Source organism: Protopterus annectens, chromosome 11.part0 (assembly GCF_019279795.1).
Source record: "Protopterus annectens isolate FY-2018-M chromosome 11.part0, PAN1.0, whole genome shotgun sequence".
Classification (NCBI taxonomy): domain Eukaryota; kingdom Metazoa; phylum Chordata; order Ceratodontiformes; family Protopteridae; genus Protopterus; species Protopterus annectens.
In genome coordinates, this window is record NC_056745.1 from 256009746 (window position 1) to 256032002 (window position 22257).

The 22257-nt window shown below is 38.9% G+C and overlaps 1 protein-coding gene across 1 annotated transcript in view; it reads right to left on the minus strand.

Moving 5' to 3' along the window:
• Nucleotides 1-21807: 21807 nt before the first annotated feature.
• LOC122814929 (zinc-binding protein A33-like) overlaps nt 21808-22257 on the minus strand; it is a 109257-nt gene continuing 108807 nt past the window's right edge. The window contains exons 2-3 of the mRNA XM_044087191.1: nt 22184-22257; nt 21808-22065 (exon numbers count right to left, since the gene is read on the minus strand). The exon at nt 22184-22257 is cut by the window's right edge and continues 22 nt beyond it. Of these exons, the coding sequence (XP_043943126.1) occupies nt 21808-22065; nt 22184-22257 (332 nt within the window). The remainder of the gene's footprint in view (nt 22066-22183) is intronic.

Here is a 22257-nt window from a genome sequence, read left to right on the forward strand (position 1 = left end):
CACCACCTCTTTTTTTTTCCCGATCAACCCTTAAGATATTGTACCCGGGTGGGAGAATTTCTTCGTCTTTTGTGGCTGGTTTGAGCCATGTTTCTGATAGACACATAATGTCGGGGAGATGTGTGGCTAACATAGCATGTAAATTGTGAACCTTGTTATTTAAGCTTCTTAGATTAAGATGGAAGATAAGAAGGGAGCTGGCTGATCTTTGGACTGATGTTGGTGGGACAGAGTCTGGGTAAGTAGATGGGCCCGGGTTAGGGTGTATATTACCATCTTTAGTAATAGATTTCTTCAGGTGGTCTAAGAGTCTTAGCAGTTTATAAAATATTTTTTGTCCATGTTTAGTGGTTGTTGCCTTTAGGTAAGATTGGGTGATATATATGCTATTAGTTCTTAGGATTCTTGTGGGGTAATAAAGAGGAGAGGTCTCTTTGGAGAGAGCATTTCTAAGATTACAAGTTTGGCCCTTGGGGTAGTGAAATCCCTTGAGGTTTTGGTTTTCGTATCTGGATAAATAGTAAGGGATAATAATAAGTAGAACTATAAGTGGGATAATAAGTTTCTTTACTTTGCCCATAATGTAGGGGAGGATTTAACTAATAGGATAGGTGGGTCCAGGAAGTGGTTACCTAGATATGCTAAAAGCAGGTGTTGTGGGAGGAGATATATTAAGTTGGTGGTGTGGCGTGATTGGCTCAGAGCTAAGAGGGGTGTGTCTGTTTGCACTGATAAATATAGAGATAGCAGGGGCGGGTGGGATTAGGGGGCAGGGTGGGGCGCGGAGCGAGCCCGAGCGAAGCGAGGGTGAAGCAGAGCGGGGATACACCAATCCGGAGCTTTTACTACAGGTAAGTATAGAAGCCCACAGTTAATGCTTGCAAGGCCAGAATACTAAGTACTAGGTGAAATTACAGGTAAATGTTTGGCTTACACTCTAGTTTTACACAGGAGCAAGCTGAATTTATTAACTGACTGCAGTTATGGACTAGGGGTTATCTGTCCGGTCTTAAGCTACCGGCCGAGTAATTACTGTTAGGTTGCCCACCCGTGAGCACTTTCCATGAGGTAAAACACTAATATCAGAAGGGTATTAAGTTTTACCCTTATTTTATCTTGGGACTGGGAACCAGCTTGTGCATTCGCACCACAGTTAATGTTCTTCCTGGCTTCAGGATAACTACTTGGGACTCCCGCGGTTATAGTGATTAGGGGCAAGAACCTAGAGAGATGAGATGTATAGACTTATATTTAGTATTGAAGTAGCACCGCAACAATGTTAAACAAGCTGTAAAAATTGTTACAATTTCAAGCAGCTGATTATTATTGGTTAACAGCACTCCTAGTGCATTTAACTAAACAAAGAGCCACAGACCTAGTGAAGAAACACGCACATTTTCTGTAGCTAGTAACAATCAGTTCTAATAGAATGAGCAACTCATGCACACATTAGAGTTAGCGTTCCCAATGCGAACAGTACAGTTTAAGCAGACCAGTACAGCTATTTAACTCGTTAAGATATCACTTGTTTTTAGGTAAAATGCTATAGGAGTCGGCGCTCCCAATTCGTTTAACTTTATAGCAAAGAGCCTCACAATCCAAATAACAGTACAGTTTAAGCAGACCAGTACAGCAGTTGAAATCAGTAAGATTGCGCTTGTACACAGGTAAAGTGATAACGCTAGTCGCGTTCACTTATGCAGGCTACCTTTAAACATTGGCTTTATTCCTGATAAAATAAAATTCAGATGAGGATGAGAGACTTCAGATGAGGATGAGAGATGACTGGTTGCAACACAAACGTTTACATTATCTTGTATGTAAAACTAGTACTTGATATTTTCAGAAGTTAGGCAGTTATGTGAAACCACAAGTCAAATCTTGTAATTCAAGGATTTCTGATGACCTGTTATCAGAAAACAGGCCTGAAGTTCTGTCCATAAGTTTTTCTGCTTTGTTTATCAGTGGGCATTCAACAACATTGCCTAATTTTAGTTATCATCAAGGGAAAGAAGAGGTGGAATGAATTGTCAAGACAGTTGAATACCTCATTTGAAAATGCAACAGTTGTAGTTCTTTTCATTTTGTCAGTTCTCAATAGAGAAATGCACCATTGCAAAATGTAAGTCTTTCTTCAGCACATGTGTTAATAGGTAGGTATCTTATTTCACACGTTCTCCATTATTTTCATTGCTGGTGTCTCACAGTAAACAAACTGCTGAATCAGAGGTCCAGCTAGTCACCTGTTGTATTTACATCATCCACGTCCTCTGCCCCACCTTAGACATGCTGAATTGAAGTTCTCCCTGCATGACTGATTGCTGTTATTTGGGGGTCACAAAATTACTGTGAGTTCTTCTGTTCATCAGCCTGTCTGACCAGGGTAATTGGTGGAACTGAAGCTCTTTCATATGGTATAGAATGGGCGCATAGATCACTAGCAGCTTCTGGAAATGCTTCTTCTCCGGGTAAGAACAAGCCGAGATCTATAATTGTGAAACTTTTTTCTGTTACTTCCTCACATCTGAAAATGCCCACGATTGCCATCTGATGCATCAAACTGTAATGAAAATTTATCTCTTCTCTCCACATCTGTCTACTGTACAGATTTTCATGCTTCTGCTTTGTCGCCGCCTGCCGATTCATTCATTTACTGGATTGAAATATCAGCTCTAATTCCACAAGTATTGCACAACAGTTTATTACAGATATCTTCATGCATTTACTGGAATAGTTTAAGTTTCTTGCATAACAGTTGGCATTATGCAACAGTAATTCCACAGTTATTGTACTAAAAATGTTCTGTACATAAATAGTTCATGCTCTACTCTTTCTCTGTCTTATTTGACTATAGATAGCATAATACAGGTGTACTCATCACACTCAAGGCGCAACCTGGTCAGGTGCCCAGCATGCACCTCGATGTTGCAAACTCTCACCTCTGCAGCTTTTGGGAAAGAAGCACATCATTACACATACCAGTTTAGCAGACAGACATTCAAGATTAAATATTGGTGAAATACAGGTAAACATACTTACATAAATGTGGAACATTGCCCGCCAAGAATTCTTGGACCCAGGCATCCAAGAAAACCCCCTTTCTTCTTTTCAAGTCTTCATGTTGGTGATGACACTGCTCACCTGTGCAGAGGATACGAGTTGCACTGGTGAGGTCCAAGGCCAGCTGGTCCTAGCCCTCCACGTTGTACTCTGAGCACCAGGAACCTCCCATGCATGACCTGGTCTTCATGGATTTTCAGTAGTGTCTGACCATGACCTGGATTCCTGAATGCCCCACCACTGTGCCTAAAAGTACAAACCCTCTCCATCACCTTGCCATTGTATCATTCAGAGACAGTACTCTAATGGATTTGGTGTATTCCCACCTATTGGGCTTAATTTTCCAGCCCTTAGCACCATTGGGCAATATTTAAAGAGGGGGTGTGGCACATCACTCAAACCATCTCAGCTCAACTGACCAGTGCTTAAACTGGCAATGCTTAGAAGTGCACAGAGAGCTAAGCACAGCCAAGCAGTGCTTAAACAGAGATTGTTTAAGCAGTGCTTAGCAAGGCTTGGCAAAGTTTAGCTGAATGCAGATCATGATTTAAAAATAATTGGCATAATTTATATTGCAGAAATAATTAATTTCCCTTCCATGGATTCACATTACACACCTACTGCACATGTGGCTGTAACTATACACTTTGCTATGTGGACATGCGGAATGCTGTTATAAGCACTGCTAAGTACCACACCATGCCATGCAAACCCGCTAAGCAATGCATAAACTTGACATTTGAATCACAAATTAAATGCATCTGGTTTATATTTTTAGATGTCTGTCATGTGCCAATTGTTGCGCACCTCTCAAACTTGAAAAAAAAAATGTAATCATAAAATAAAATTTAAATACATCGCTATCATACACTTGGACAATGCAGGAGGCGTGTCACTCATCTGCGGACACAGTCAAACACTCCCTACACCGATTCAATAACCCTGTTCCACGGCTTTCCCTCAGCAACAAGCCATCATTAATATGCATGGTGCACCACCGATGGGGAACCACATACACAGACACAGTAACTTCCGTGTAGGCTCTACACTATGCCTACGGAATTTATTAAATCTGGGGACTAATGTTCTAAGTTGTAAAAATAACTTATTCAATCAAGAAAGTATACAATGAGTTGTATTACAACTGTACTTTTAAGTTCATTTTATAAAACAGCATCCTACAATACCCCCCAAAAATGATACTCAAAATTCTGAAAATAAAACTGAAAAATACGTTATACAAAGACATTAAATGCAGCATTTCAAAGATCTTTCAGCATCACATTCTGAAATTATGCATTCTACCATATTTCTACTATGATGTTATATGATTTGTGATCAGAATACAAGTTAATCTACTTTCCAGAATCAAGTGTACCAAGTTGTTATTACATGAGAAGTAAACTTTATATACACTTCTGATACAGCAGATAGTTGCCAAGGTATGTGAGCTACAGTAAAATTGTTGTGAGCATAGTTGTATTGACAAATGAATTTTATACTTGTGTGTGTTATAATTTTTTTTTTGCGTGTGTTATAATTTTTTTTTTTGCAGTTTTTATTAGGAACTCTCAAAGGGTGAATGACATATGTTATTTTATACATAGGTACCCAATGCAGCGTTTTACTGAAATTCTGCAATAGACTTTCACTGGTGGATTATATGACCTGTGGCCAATATGCAAGTGAAACTCAAGTGGTTGTAGGTTGGGGTGAATAAGGTGGTTGCCTTGGGTGTAATGGTACAGTATACTAGGGTGTGTGACTATTCCAGTACCAGCATTTGGCGTCTGATATTATAATAGCAGTCATAGCCAAAGTGCTAAAGCATGTGTAGTATTGCAACTGTAACAAGCTGCATGCTAATTTGTAGCAAGTGGTTTGCTACAGCTTTAAGAGATTTTGATCTTTAACTTTTTTTTTTTTTTTTTTTTGATGGGATCACCTTGAGAGAACTTCACTGGGTGCCATTTAGGGTAGCTACAGCTTCTGTGAAACTACTTGTTTATTTGCATATGTTGTTACTATATCAGAAATAAAAAAGTGAAAATATTGTCAAGATTATATGTGTACTAAATTATTATATCAAAATTTAAAAAATGTGAATTTTTCCAGGAAAAGTTTTTTCTGTCACTGGATTTATTCTTGCTTCTTCAGAGATGCACATTAATTGATGTTAAAAGTTGTGACTGCCTTTATACCTCAACTTCTCACAATGTGTTTCCATAGCTAAGCTTTATGACATACTTTTAATATGCAAGAAAATTCCATACGGTTTCAAAGATGTATATCTATATTCCTAGGATTCACTAGTAGTCTTGAATAAGCTCTAGAAGCCTTATTTAATTTCCATTTCATTCTCAACAAACCTATAAATAAGACATTTTTCAGGTTGATAAACTATGTATCCAGGTTATATGATTAGTGTTCTTATGAAGCAGTTATCAGAAAAATATTTTAAAGGCATTTTCTGTCATTTCAATATTATAGTAAATATACAGAATAGTTTCCATTTTCAGACTTGCATGCATTTGCTTGACATTTTGCTGTATGCCTTCCATAAAAGCAATTAGCACACGCATATACATAGTTTCTCATCCGGGTCTATATCATGAGATCGAAACCTTAGGTAGTCGAATACCTAAAGGTCGATCTCTAAATATCGAAATGTAAAAATCGCAAATGGCCATTTCCACACAGGGAAACAAATTGTTTGGCCGTTCCACAGACTTTGCCCTTTTTACAATGTAGAGCGATATTGAAGTTGGTATATTTAGTTAGTGGGGGTGGGAGGCACAGCCTCTCATATTGGGTGGTGTGGGAGGTGAAGCTCCCTACTTGATTTCTGTTTAAATTTTTTTTTCTTTGGCCAACACCATTGTTTCCCTGTGTGGAAACAGCTGTTCGGGATGTTTACATTTCGATATTTAGTGATCGAACTTTAGGTATTAGACTACCTAATGTTTTGATCTCGTAATATAGACCCTTCTCATCCATGTGTCCTTTCTACATATTTTTGTAAGACCATCTTTAAGAAATTCAGATATGCTAGCATAAGGGTACCAGTCAACCTCATTTCAGAATAGCTGTGAGAAACTAACAAAATGCAATATTCACAAAGCAGTATGTTTAACATACAAATGTCGATCTGATTTCTCTTAAAATTAAGATACATTAAAATTATTAAAATGTCTGTGGTGACTAAGTTTAAAACAAATATATTTCACAGCATAAAAAGCGACATTAAAATGATTTTTATTAAGATTTAAGCAAAAGCTGCCCATCTGCATTTACAAGTGTGCAAACATCTAGGAATTTTAATAGGGAACTATACAAGTATTTCCTGAAAAATTTCAAAAGAATGTGTCAAACAATTACTGATACAGAAATTTGTCTACAGTAATTAAAAAAATAAGAACATTTATTAGTCTGAGTCTGAAAATGTTCAGTAGTAAAGGGTGATAAACTAGGTTAAACACTATTCTTACTGTGTGACTACAGAATTTCAGTTCGGACTCAATACAGATACATATAATAGGTAAAATTCTGCTTACAGGCTCATAGAAAGTTACCAGGCTAATGACCTTAGGGCCTTTACAAGCCTAGCCATGTAAAAAAACCTGTGTACCCTAACTGAAAATAGTCAGATGGTCATTGTTAGTACAGCGAATCTATTATCAGCACCAACTACCCCTGTCCATGAGGGACATAGGTGCCACCCTGGGGTGAATTTATGGTTACCTAGGAAGTTGCTAGGCTAATTGCCCTAGGGCCTTTACAAGCCTAGCCATGTAAAAAAAACCTGTGTACCCCAATTGCAATAGTTAAATGGTCATTGTTTGCAGAGCAATTCTATTATCAGCACCGATTACCCCTGTCCATAGGTGCCACCCTGGGGTGAATTTATGGTTACGCATCCAATTGTCTAGGTTACCTGTGCTTAAATAGGGTCATTGAGGAACTCTGCTTCATGTGAATCTTATTCCAGGGGAGTGGCAATCATCTGCATCTCAAACATGATTTGTTAACGTCACAGGCTAGGTTGATATCCCTGGAGTGAGTAAATCTTTACATTAGGGCAGAGTTAGAGACTGCTCTGTAGGCCAGGCACTGACCACCTCTCTGCAAACTGTATGATGCAGACTACAATGATAAGGCTTTTAGTCATTTCATGCAAGTCACGTTTTGGAGGCCATGAACTCTGTAGGTTAGACACCTTTGTGGTCTCTCCAATTGCTGCAGGTGTCTGGTGAGATACATACAGACTGAAGCATTGTAATCAATTATTGGTCTGATACGGGCTGTGAACAGTGGAGTTATAACCTACTTAGTCTTGGATGCAATGCCCATACTTATCAGATGTGCAGTGTAGAAGGCTTTCCTTACCACTATGGACACATGGTGATCGAAGTTTAGATTGCCATCAACCTCCGTTCCCCAAGGCTCACACCACGGAGTTTGAGCTTAGAAAGGTGCTATTTATATTACAATTAGCTGGGGCTACTTCTTCGTCAAAGGGAATAATGAGGCATGCTTTTGCATTTAGTTTTGGTCTGTGACTTTGGCACCAATCATTTGTCTGTGTCAGTCCCTTCTGTAGTATGTTAACATTTTTGGGGGACTCTATGATTGCACCCAGTTTACAGTCATCTGCAAAATTGGTAAGCCACAGGCCATCTACTTTCACCCGGACCTCAGAGAAGTATATTCCAAACATTAGAGGGTCCACCAAAGATCCTTGGTACCCTACTGGGAACTGGTCTGGTGGAGTTGGACTCCCCAACTTTGACAGTGTGCATTCTGTCAGTGAGCCAGTTGGCTACCCATCTAGTGATGTATGGGTTAATCCCCAGGTGGGAAAGTTTTTCAATGATCCCAGAGTGGAGCATTCTGTCAAGTCTTGGTTTAATCAAATTAGGTTGTATGTAGGTAGACCAGTTACCATAAACCCTCTCTATACCCCTTGATATTTGACACCACTACTGACTCAGTGCCAACTACTATATGGGACTGTCAGTCTAATCTGGAACAAATGTTGCATGGATTCTTATAAAATTGACCAAACTGCACTGTGGCCTGAAGCTAAGGCAGTTTAATCTGTCATATTTGATCCAAATGTTTTTATTACTTTGAATGTACTTTATGCTTGTACGCTCTAGCAGTTTATCTGTTATCTTGTCTTCTATCACACTATAAGCATTATATTGTCATTATCTTTTATCTCTGTGGAGCTTTTCTCCCTGGGCCTCCACTGAAAATGGGCACTCTTTGGCCCAGTGGACCTTCCCAGTCAACAAATGCAATAATGCACTGCTTTCCCCTTCATCCAGGGCTTTGGTGACATTCTCAAATAAGTCCACCAGGTTTAATAAGAAAGATCTACCCTTCGCAAAACCAAACGGGATTGGGTCAAGAATTTGAAGGTCACTTGTGTCCTTGTTGATAAGTTCCATGATGATTCTTTCCATGGCCTTGCAGATAAGGCTGGTTAGGCTTATTGGTGTATAGTTTCCTGGGTTGGTTGGTGGACCCCCTTTGAGTAACAGGATTACTGTTTATGTTCTCCACTCTGCCGGTACAAAGCCAGTAGAACAAACAAACTGGGCGGAAGAAATGCAATCCAAAACAGAACAGGAGCCCAACAGTAGCCAGCAGAAAAAGATGTTAATTCCAAAAAAAACACTTTCTTTTAACGTAAAGTCAATTTAATAAAAACTTCTCACATTTTCGTCACTTTATGTAAAGTAACTTCTTCAGACACACAGACAAACAGCAGTTACACAGTTTCTACAGCATTTAAACCATGTAGCATGAAGTCATGTGACTAATAGCAGCAATGAATTAAAGGTGCAGAGCACAATAATTCAAACACTATTAAAGTAGATCTTAAAACTTACATACTACCTCAAATAAAAAGTGTGTATGCAATCAGTATACAATATACAAGGATTATATTAGTGTCATTAGTAAAAAGTTAAAAATACACTATCGTGTAAGATTTCTTAATTTAAGCAAACATGAAATATTACAATTAAACCAGGCAAGCAGAAAGCATTAAGTGCTAACTGCCATTCTAGTTCTCATACCTCTAATAGTACTGAATATGGGCCTCCTCTAATGTCAGGAAGTACCTGGTCAATAGCTTGGAACGTGAAACTATGTCCACTATTTAATGAAACCTGTTTTGCTAAGCATTTTCTGTTTTATTTTTGCTAATCGCATAAGAGTGTTTGTAATTTCTCTCACAAAGCTTCCTGTCCGTTTTCCCTATATAGAAAGCTGGACATAAGGTACAGGAAGCTTCGTGAGAGACTTTACGAACACTCTTATGCGATTAGCAAAAATAAAACAGAAAATGCTTAGCAAAACATAAAACTAAAAATGAAACGATCACAGCCTCAAAACACCAGCAACCACACCAAGCCTTGGAAGAAATCCATTTATTCACCGACTAAGCGCTTTCACCAATTCAATGGCTTCATCAGAGTCAGTGTTAAAAACAAACAGCACACATTTTATACTTTCAGTCCAAATGACCTCACCCAATCTTTCAATTGATTGATTAATTAAATACAGTTAAGCTAAATACCATATTCACAGTTCCCATAAAAAGTCTAACCCTTTTACACATCTCATTTTATACAAACCATAAAATTAAACTTGACTAAAGTACATACATAAATACAATATATTAAACTATTCAACTAAAAAATATATACATATATATATAAATATAAATATAACAAATTGATGAATAAAAGATTTTTCACTTCTGTGTATATCCAACAGCTTACTATATGATACTGGCCTTAAATTTCAAAACTGGTTTCAAAGAAATATAATCATTAATACCAGGGTACCTAGTGGAATTAAGTCTCAACTGCCACTTAGTTTCTAATAGGGCAACCCTGTTGCTAATGTCCCCTCCTTGCTCCAACAATACCCTATCTATAATGAAAAATAAGAATTTCTTAAAATCCTTGCAATTCATTGCTCTCACATGTTCGACAATTCTTTCACGTAGTCTACGAGTGGTCATACCTATGTAGAAAGCTTCGCAGGTTGAACATAAGGCCACATAGACTAAGTTCTTGGTATTACAATTGCATTTCCCCGGACATGGTAAAGTGTGCCCCCACCCCTTCACACACACATATGATCCTTCCGCTATGTACCTGCAGTATCTACAATAACCACATTTAGACATCCTAGATAACCTATTCCTAACCTCACACTCCATAATATTTTTGAGGTTATCACCTTTGCTGTAAACAATCCTAGGGTAAGTTCCCAGTGTCCCCTTAGTGGTATCACTTAGACAGTATTCCCACATCCTACGTAACACTTTCACAATGTCTTCACTTCTCTCATTGAATTTCAACACAAAGCATGCTCCGAGTGTGTTTGTTCCTTTGGGCACCTCATGGTTCTTTTCCAATTCATTCAACCCAAGCAAAATTGGTGAATACAGTGAACCTCTTTGTTTGAATACATCTCTTTTTAACTTTAGTAGCAATCTGAGTGGGTATCCCCTATCCATCAACATCCCAATCAACTTGAACATTTCTTGTTTAAATAAATGTTCATCACTCACCAATCTAGATAAACTCACCATCTGTCCTTTAGCTACCCCCTTCCTCTGGTGGTATGGATGGCAACTTTTGAAGTGCAATAGTGAGTTGGAATAACTTTCCTTTCTGTATATAGAACTGGACAGACCTACCCCCTTCTTGGCAATAGCTATATCCAAAAAATTGATACTATCCTTTTCCCAATGGAAGGTAAATTTGAAAAAACTAGTAGTATTGTTCAAGTACTCAATGAACTCCATTGCTTGAAGCTCATCACCATTCCATATAATTAGTAGGTCGTCCAAGAATCTATTATACAAAATGATATTCCTCATGAACCTAGTTGGAAAAACATAAGTTCTTTCCCATGTTAAAAGAACCATGTTCGCAAAGAAGGGGGCACACCTAGCACCCATAGCTACACCTGCACGTTGTTGAAACGTTTCACCTTTAAACCTAATGAAATTGTTCAAAAGGACTAACTCCATTAAGTCACAAATTAAGTTGATCCTATCTTTGTCCACTTTACTACTCTTCACCAAACCCTCACGGAACATGTCCAAACCTTCCTTGTGTGGGATGGAAGAGAATAAGTTTACCACATCAATTGACAAAAAACTATATGTACTACTGTCTTCTTTGACATCTATCAGTCTTTCAAGACAATGCCATGAATCTCTCAGTACATGAGGGACCTCGTCAAACACCGTCTTACACATACAATCCACAAAGGAGGCTAGGGGTTCAGTCTTAGAACCCCTTGCTGCTACAATAGGCCTAAACTCTAAGTTGACCACACCTTTGTGGACCTTGGGAATCCCAAAAATGTTTGGTAAGACAGGGTTCTTAACCATTAAGTAGTCATACTCTACCTCTGAAATAGTACCTTGAAAAAGGGCGTCCCAAAGGAATAGTTCTATCCTTTTGTAAGCAATATTAATTTCATTCCTCGAGACCCTTGAGTATGTTTCATGATCTTCTAAAATAATCATCATGGCTGCAATGTAATCTAACTTATTCATCAAAACCATCCCACCCCCCTTATCGGGTTTCACGCACCTAATGTTATTTGAATTCTTCAGCTCCTTTAAGAGCAACCTCTCTTGTACTGTTAAATTGTCAATCCAAATATGCCTATCATTACATATTTTCCTGAACTCAAATTCCAGTAGTTTTTCAAGAGCCACCACCTCCCCAAATGGTGGTGGAATAAAAGTACTTCTCCTTGTGAGTGTCTTGTGGCCAGTTGTTTCAACATTCATAAAATTACTGTGGTTGTCACGAAAATAAATCTCCAAATTTAATCTCCTTGCAAACAATTTCAAGTTAATCAACAAATGCGCTACATCTAGTTTAAAACTAGGTACAAAGTTAATACCATTAGTGAATAACTGGAAATAAACGTCACTGATTTCTTTGTCCGTATAGTTGTAAATGTAAAATTCACTTTTGTGCAAAATTTGACAAATCGGACCTAGGTCTACACATTCTGAAACCTTGTCCAGCTCATTCTGGGTGGAAACATCAACTGAAATGCTAGTAAACTCATCAAGTTCAAGTACCATGTCAAAATCCAGTGAAACCGGAGCAGTGGTATGTTTACCCCCATCGCTTGCCCCCACCCCACTATTTGGATTACCATTCGAGTTCGAATTTCCACTCATACCTTCACATCCAGCTTCCAAAACCCCCAGTGTACCCGCATTGTTTGAACATAATGCATGAACAGGCAAATCAGTAACAAAAACAGAAGAAACATTAGGACATGTATTAAAAACAGGGATCAAATCATGCCCAAAGTCAAGACCACAACTGACATAGTCACTCTCCTTTAGTACTGTCCATGATGTCCTTCTCTCGCCCAGTCCTGGTGGTGTTTGCTCATGAGACCTGTCTTTTGAGCCTTGCTCAATAATCTCTTGGACCTTCGCGGTCCCAGGGGTGGATCCAAAAAATCCACATAGTCAAAAACTTGGTCGGATGCTTCCCCGAAAGCACCCTGAGGTACTTCGTTGTCCTGCACTGAGTCACACTGACTAGTGCACAAAGAGCGGTTATTTTTATGACCAAAGTTAACTCTAACATCACCTCTATTTTTGCTTTTACCAGGCGGGTAAGCCGTGTGGGACTGGTAGTCAGCTGTGTCCCTGGACAACTTTTTGATTTTTAGCGCCATACTTTTATTCACAAACCCTTTCAATTTTTTGTGCACATTGTTGAAATAAACCTCGTATTGGAAAAACAATAAGTCAGTACAAATACTGTTGTGCAGTTTTAAAATATCTTCACGTAGAGAGAGTAACTTGTTTGAGTTGTTTGAACAATTTCATTAGGTTTGAAGGTGAAATGTTTCAACAACGTGCAGGTGTAGCTATGGGTGCTAGGTGTGCCCCCTTCTTTGCGAACATGGTTCTTTTAACATGGGAAAGAACTTATGTTTTTCCAACTAGGTTCATGAGGAATATCATTTTGTATAATAGATTCTTGGACAACCTACTAATTATATGGAATGGTGATGAGCTTCAAGCAATGGAGTTCATTGAGTACTTGAACAATACTACTAGTTTTTTCAAATTTACCTTCCATTGGGAAAAGGATAGTATCAATTTTTTGGATATAGCTATTGCCAAGAAGGGGGTAGGTCTGTCCAGTTCTATATACAGAAAGGAAAGTTATTCCAACTCACTATTGCACTTCAAAAGTTGCCATCCACACCACCAGAGGAAGGGGGTAGCTAAAGGACAGATGGTGCGTTTATCTAGATTGGTGAGTGATGAACATTTATTTAAACAAGAAATGTTCAAGTTGATTGGGATGTTGATGGATAGGGGATACCCACTCAGATTGCTACTAAAGTTAAAAAGAGATGTATTCAAAGAGGTTCACTGTATTCACCAATTTTGCTTGGGTTGAATGAATTGGAAAAGAACCATGAGGTGCCCAAAGGAACAAACACACTCGGAGCATGCTTTGTTTTGAAATTCAATGAGAGAAGTGAAGACATTGTGAAAGTGTTACGTAGGATGTGGGAATACTGTCTAAGTGATACCACTAAGGGGACACTGGGAACTTACCCTAGGATTGTTTACAGCAAAGGTGATAACCTCAAAAATATTATGGAGTGTGAGGTTAGGAATAGGTTATCTAGGATGTCTAAATGTGGTTATTGTAGATACTGCAGGTACATAGCGGAAGGATCATATGTGTGTGTGAAGGGGTGGGGGCACACTTTCCATGTCCGGGGAAATGCAATTGTAATACCAAGAACTTAGTCTATGTGGCCTTATGTTCAACCTGCGAAGCTTTCTACATAGGTATGACCACTCGTAGATTACGTGAAAGAATTGTCGAACATGTGAGAGCAATTAAGAACAAGGACTTACACAACGCACTCTACACTCACAGTATGAATTGCAAGGATTTTAAGAAATTCTTATTTTTCATTATAGATAGGGTATTGTTGGAGCAAGGAGGGGACATTAGCAACAGGGTTGCCCTATTAGAAACTAAGTGGCAGTTGAGACTTAATGCCACTAGGTACCCTGGTATTAATGATTATATTTCTTTGAAACCAGTTTTGAAATTTAAGGCCAGTATCATATAGTAAGCTGTTGGATATACACAGAAGTGAAAAATCTTTTATTCATCAATTTGTTATATTTATATTTATATATATATGTATATATTTTTTAGTTGAATAGTTTTAAATCAAATATATTGTATTTATGTATGTACTTTAGTCAAGTTTAATTTTATGGTTTGTATAAAATGAGATGTGTAAAAGGGTTGGACTTTATGGGAACTGTGAATATGGTATTTAGCTTAACTGTATTTAATTAATCAATCAATTGAAAGATTGGGTGAGGTCATTTGGACTGAAAGTATAAAATGTGTGCTGTTTGTTTTTAACACTGACTCTGATGAAGCCATTGAATTGGTGAAAGCGCTTAGTCGGTGAATAAACGGATTTCTTCCAAGGCTTGGTGTGGTTACTGGTGTTTTGAGGCTGTGATCGTTTCATTTTTAGTTTTATTCAACTATCCTGCCTTCTCGGGAGTTCATTTGTGTGCTTAGCAAAACATGTTTCATTAAATGGTGGAGCAAAATCAAGTCTCAATGACTGGACAGATGTCAGAATCTTCCAAGGAGTGCAGTTTACTGTTTAGGGTCCTAGAATTAAGCAGCATGACCTTGATTTTTTTTTCTAGTGGATTTCTTTACAAAGGAAGTTTTGTCGTTTTCATATTGCCTGAAAAAGTCAATATGGGAGAGGCAAACATCTTTGACAGTATTCAAAAGCCTTGAGGAAACAGGTGAAGGCCATCTCTGGCAAAGAACGGTGGTCTGTCAACCATGTCTTTCCAAGCTGTCAGATACTGGATCCATTTGGAATGACACCAAAATCTAAGCCAATTATTGAAATCAATCATACTTTGTATTGTGGCACCATCCTGGGTGAAGGTAGAATGCTGCTTAGACCTAGGAATATACCTGCCTGTGACACAATCTGAGAATTCAGTCACATCTCTCTTCATATAGTCCAGAGAGGTACATCTCAACTCATTCACTCCAACATGTACTATAACAGAGTCATAATAGTAATTGTTGCCAAGTGACTTGAATGCATGCGTGATTTGTTGGATCCTGGCACCTGACAGGCAGCTGACAGTGACCTTATCTTTGTCCATCCTGGTGAGGGGACATCTGTATGTCTCGCTATTGAATCACCTATGACCAGAACATTAGGTTTTGAGGTGATTTGCCTTAGAGGCTTAATTGTTGAGACACTGATGTGTGTGTTGCCATGTGTTATGGTGGATTCTGTTAATATACTGGTATGTGTAGGTTGTTTGCGCTCAGGAGTTCACCGGTCTTTTGGTAGGCTTTTAGTGAGCACCTCTGCGTATGTGGGCTTATGTGTCTTGATCTTATCTTGTGTGAGTGGAGAGGTGTGTGTGCTGACAACCTGTATGTCTTGTTTATTGTTACATGAGAGAACCAGAGAACAGATTCCAGTTTCATGGTATAGTTACATCTCTCACAAACTATATTTGTTTGCTATAGGAGCAAGTGGTTGTCAGTACACATGAGGCAATTGCTACACTGACATGGCATCCTGAGGCAGTCAGGCTGACTGGAGAAATGTTGGGAAACAGCAATTACCTGCTACTATGGGAAGTCAAAGTACTAATTTGTGAGAAGGCAAAATAGATCAGCTATTGCTCTGGGATTAAGAAGGGACTTATTCTACAGACTATCAGGGATGAAAAGTGGGATGACACTGCTCAGTGCTCAACTGAGTTTCCTGCAGTACAGCAGTGTGTAGCTGTGTTGCCCACATAGCAGCAGGGAACATGGGAGGGTTTTACTGACTGGTGTCTAGGGAAAAAAAAATGTATAGGCATTTTGCATCTATACAAGGCATCTCTAACCCCCATTGTGCAGTACGCAGCTATAAGCAAACACGAGACTTGTATACAGGTGAAATTAAATCAGTTTTAAACTAGTCTGCCAATAGGAATTCACACAATGATCCTTCCTCCAGAAATCCCCAGCTCAGACAAGATTATATCCACACTCTTCTGCCACAAGGGCGCAAGGCAGCCCTTCTTAATGTAAGATGGCTGGATTTGAGTTCAAGGGTATGAAAAACTGGCTAGATTTAGCAAGTCTAGATCACGTCTAACTAAGCAATATTTCAGTGCAAACCAAGTGCAGGTAATAAGCAGGCACAGGCAATAAAAACAGTCAAAAAGACACGGAGTTAAAACAGTAAAATACAGATGAAAAAGTGCCGATCAAACTCAAAATAAACTTCATTTCTTGTTCTTAGCTTTGTATGGCTTGGATTCAAACAGAAACACTCTGGACTTCTGGAAAGGATGCCAAACACAGAGCAGCTCCCACTAATTGAGCTTAAACCAGACACATTTTCTATTTCAGAGAAGACTAAAGCATTTTAGTCATGTATGTCTGTAGTTATTTTACTGATCAGTAAAATAAGACTATAGACTCTTACAGCTAAGACACGCTATGATCTTTTATGAATTGGATAGAAGGATGTAAGATGTACATAAAAGGAATATCACATAAAAGAAGCATATGAAAACATTGATCTGAAAGTGACTGTGAGCACAGTAAAAAACTGAGATATTCAGTGATATAACATGCACCAAAGTTTTTAACACTGAAGGATTTATTCTGAGGCACTCCTGCAGTAGAAGCAAACGTAACAGATATGAGAGCTATACGAGAGACATATTAATGGCTAAAAATGTTACAAATACAGGCAGATTTGAAAAAGACCTATACAACCTATATGAACCAAAAAGCCCTTCAAAAAATACTGTGCAACAAAAGGGCACCCAAAAGAACTAAAATGACTGTGTAACCACTAAGGGCAGAGTCGTATCCAGCACTAGGCACCCCAGTCAGCTGCCTAGGGTCGTGGCTGGAGGGCCCTCTTATTTGGCTGTGAGCACCAGACTTCACTATTAACATAAAAAAAAAAAAAAACAAGCCCAGCATTAGGACCTCAAAACTTTGTAAGGACAGAACAGAAAGTAGACAAATATCAGCATTAAAATACTCATCTACTTCTGGGTAAGCACAGAAACCAATGGAGATAAGCGATAGGAAACAGCCTGCAGTGGGAGACTTAGATAATATAGATCACTATTCTAGCCAGAAAATGCACAAGAAATCATTGACCATGTTGTCTCAAGTGTGTACAAAAGCCATCTCCGATTGTAGAAGCCCAAGATGGAAGACTAGGATGTTGTACAAGTAAAGTATCAACAATTATACAATGACTCCCCATTAATATTCAAAAACATGCATGCTGACTGGCCAGCTCATCCCACAATATACCAACAGAAAAAGGTCCGGCCACCCGGACTTCTTTCCATTGGTATATTGTTAAAATTTTATTTTTATTTCCTAAAAAAATAGAAATTAAATTTTTAGCCCCGTCTTCGGACATACCAGAGAGGCAGCTTGGACAAAATACTAGGGAAATCATTTACGGACGTTACCATACCCGATATCCCTTGCATTTCTTCCATGCTGTCTCTCTCTGCCCTAAAAAATAGAAGAACACAAAAATAGAGAAACTGAGACTTTCTTTTCTCCGTTGCTTCAGTTTCAAAGCATTGATGTACTGGGTATGCATAGGAACTCAAGTGCCATACGCATGCGCAGTATATCAACACAAGGAAGCAGTATACCACCAGCCGCGGAAGAACAGTAATGCACCGTTATACAAAGACATTAAGAAAAAAAATGCTTACTTTTCTTAATGCCATTGTATAATAGCAATAACCAAGTCCGTGGTTGTGGTATATTGAAGATTTACCCACAGTTGGCTTTATTTAATTACTCTGGGTTCGCTCTCATGATTAAACCATGCCAGCCATGGGTAAATCTTCAATATACCACACCACGTCACTGGTTATTGCTTAAATAATTGTCAGTTATGCAGAAGAGAATAAGCTTCATATGCAAATGTAAACATATGCATTGTAAAACTATTTTATGTACCGTGCTTCTGTTGGGAAAAAAAATATATTTTTTTAAACTTTCATTTTATTAGGTCACAATTTTCACATGTATACAAATATGCTTAACTTTAACTTTGTATAATGCCCCAGTTAGGGTTGGCAGGTTAATTAACTTGCTCATGCTTAAACCCTGTACCTTAGCTACAAGAGCCTTAATCTTCTCAACCAACTTCCAGACAGTGTAGTCACAGTTAGTCATTGTAGTTGGTTAAAATGCTCTGAAATACATTATTTTGTCTTCTATTGGAAATACAAATTTAAAATGCACTCTAATAAATGTTGCTGTATTTAACAAGAAATACTTTAAATTAGGAAAATGAATAAAACACATGCATTTATGCATGGTCCTAAAAATGTATGCAGGAGACTCATAGTTTAAAAACAGCACAGGAGCAAGTTATACTTCACCTGTCACTGGCTGCTGCATTTTCAAAGAATGTGATCTTCAATGCATTTTCAGTAGATGTGAGCTTCAAGGGAAGAGAAGTTTACTTTTGTCATACTAAGTCTGTTTTCAGTGTGCAACTGTTTTGTTTAGCAAATCACCACAGTGGCCTGTGAAAAATATGGCCCAGACCGCAGAATCCTTTATAAACGCATTCTATGAACACCTTCAGGAATGCATGGATCATGCAATCCCAAATAAAACCAAGACCCAATCCTCCAAAGGCAGACGTCCTTGTCTGGTGGGCCCCAGCCATAAACAAACTATACAATAGAAGGAGGAAGCTACTACATGATAGAGCAAAATCCCAAAAAGGGAAGGCATCTCTGATCAGTATTGGCAAAAAACTACGGGCACTCATAAAATCGTCTAAGGCCAGCTTCGAGAGAAATATTTCACAGGACACTAAGGATAATCACAAGGCTTTCTTTAGTTATGTTAGAAACCTGGGTGGGAATTCCCAGATATGTTCAGAATTAGTCCAAAATGACAAAAAATACACCGAACCCACAGACATTGCCAACATCCTAGACAGGTTCAGCGCAAATTTCTCCCCCCCCCCCCACCAAAAGGGCAAATATTTATCCCAGCAGAGTGCTGCCCCCCCCCTGACATCTCAGATGCTCAGGTAAGAGCTGCCCTCTCCAAAGCAAAAAACACAGCATCAATGGGACCAGATGGTGTCCCGGGCTGCGTCCTACATGAACTCCAAGAAGAGCTAAACCCAAACATAAAACTACTGTTCAATCTCAGCCTTACTACAGGATATCTACCCAAAGAGTGGCATACAGCAACAGTGGTCCCTCTCCACAAAGGTGGTGCCTCAACGGATCCTGTAAACTATCACCCCATAAGCCTGACTAGCTTAGTCTGCAAAGCTATGGAAAGGATCATCATGGACCTCATAAATAAAGATATTGGGGGCCTACAGACACTGGATCCTACCCAGTTTGGCTTTGTTAAGGGCAGATCCTGCCTCTTAAACCTGGTTGATTTCTTTGAAACAGTCACCAAGGCCATTGACGAGGGGAAGGTGGTCCACACAGCCTACCTGGACCTCGCAAAAGCCTACGATACAATACCCCACTCGGACATTATAGATAAGCTCACCAGCTTAAATATAAACCCCTATGTCACTAGATGGGTTGCAAACTGGCTCAAGGACAGAACCCACATGGTTAGAATTGCTGGAGCCATGTCAGACTCCAAACCAGTTACAAGTGGCGTCCCCCAAGGCTCAGTCCTGGGACCTCTCTTGTTCAGTATATATTTCTCGGAGGTACAGGCCAACATGGAAGGACTGTGGCTGACTAAGTTCGCAGATGACTGCAAACTGGGCGCCATAATCGACTCTCCAGCCGACACAAGCATCCTCCAAAAGGGCCTCATAGAAACAGACAACTGGTGCCAGAGCCATGGCCTCAAGCTAAACGCCAAAAAGTGTATAGTCATCCCCTTTGGCAAAAACAAAGTGCCCACAAATTACCACATAGGTGGTAATCCATTAAGTACAGAAGAAGTAATTAGGGACCTGGGGACCCAAGTTGATAGCAATCTCTCATTTGACAACCATGTGGCCACAGTGGTTAGAAAAACATTTTATATAGCCCACTTAATCATGAAAGGATTCACATCTAGATCAGGGGAGGTCATCGTGCCTCTTTACTTATCCCTCATCAGGCCCATAATTGAGTACAATGCCCCTTTTGGAATGTACCTAACCAAACACCTGCAGCAACTGGAAAGACCCCAAAAGTACCTCACCAAGAGGATCATAGGGCTCAAACAGATGCCATATGCTGCCCGGTTAAAGAAACTCCAGCTCTACTCAGTGGCATACCGCTTGCTCAGAGGCGATCTGTGCCTGATGTATAAAGCCATGTCCAACCCGGAATGAATGGACATGCTGCACCTCAGAAAATCCAAATCCCATTGAGCTATGTGCTCGAGAGACTTGAACCTCAGCACTGAAATAAATAGGACATGCTGGAGGGACAGATTCATAACCCAGAGGCTCCCTTCACTCTCGAATAAAATCCCGGTCCAGGTTAGGCAGAGTCCCTCATTGACTCTCTTCAAGAGGGATCTTGATGAGTGGATGGGAGATTGTAGGTTTACCCCGGGTATCACTTCTGTGTCACTGTTAGACAGAGGCACAGTATACTAACCTTGAAAAAGGGCATAGCAAAATTAATTTAAAATGGTTGGCGAAAGCCAAACACTCTGGCTAGGCTTATAAATGCCCTAGGCAGATAGCCTAGTATGAACCTATGAACCTATGTTTGTTTGTGTCATAAAAATTAGAAACATGTTGGTAGCACAACAACCAGCATACCCGCCTTTGGTGTAGAAAGCTGTTATATACTCCCACACCATATAGATGTATTGCTGACACTGAAGAGCCCTTTAAAGGTGGGTGTGGGTGCTGCACTCCTGTGTGTCATCCTTTGAATGAGATGTAAAAAACAAGGCCCGTCTGCCTGAATTGATGGTAGGTGCTGTGAAATCCTTTACATTCATCTGAGCTATTGAAAAGAGTTAGGGAAAGTTCTCCGATACCCTGGCTAAATAGTGTGCATGCTAAAAATTTTGAACAGCATTTCTGATAACTGTTTAAGTGAGAGACAAATAATGGGACACCAGAATGGCTTGGGGGGAGCCTGGGTGCATTACCTTGCCTAAAGCCCTATCCTGCTCTAAGGGCACTGAATGATAAAACAAAAAGTAATTTTATGGAACATCAACTGAATTATGTTAAGGAAACATGGAATCTGAAAGGCAATAAGGGGTACTGGAATAACAAATGTGTACAAATTTTTAAAACTGAAAAAGGACAAGTTAGATACGTAGATATTTAAGTTAGATACATACAGTGGGCATTTATCTTACATGAATGCTATAAATGTATGTTGTGCTCCATTCTGTTGGCATGTACACCATTCTTAGACTGTATGGAACGTATTTATATATGTAGTGTACTGCATACATTTTAATTTGTGCGTTGATGTATGTTTTTCTTTCATATTGTGAAATATATACTCTTCATATAATGAAATATACTAGTAGCACCAAATTTTTGCCAAGTTTATCACAAAGACCTCATTTGTAAGAGATGTTAAATCAAAGTGATAACTTTAAAAGGATCTGCTATCACAGCAACATTACTGGGATATCATGTAGACAAATATAATTTTACCTTTAAAAAAGTCAATTCATCCTGTTGCTGCAGCTGTAGCTGAACATTAGAGATTGATATCTGAATGGCATTAATATCCTCCTTTATTTTTCTCAGGTTCTCTTCCATCTGTTTCAGGATGCCTCCTTCTTCGTCCTTCAGCTGTTGAATCAGTTTTTCTTCCTTATGCTGGAGAAACTCATGAAGTTTGGCAAATTCTGAGGTAATGTGCAATTGTAAACTTCTGGCATTGGCCTGAAAAAAAGTGATGTTATATTAATTAATTAAATAAATAAATAAATAAATAAATAAATAAACTAACTAACTAAAAAAGAAAAACAACTAACAAAATGAAAAAATAAACTTTACTTACTGTGACTTCTGATCTCTTCATTTCTTGCTGGCACTTTTTTTCATTATACCCTTTCAACTTGGACTGCAACTGAG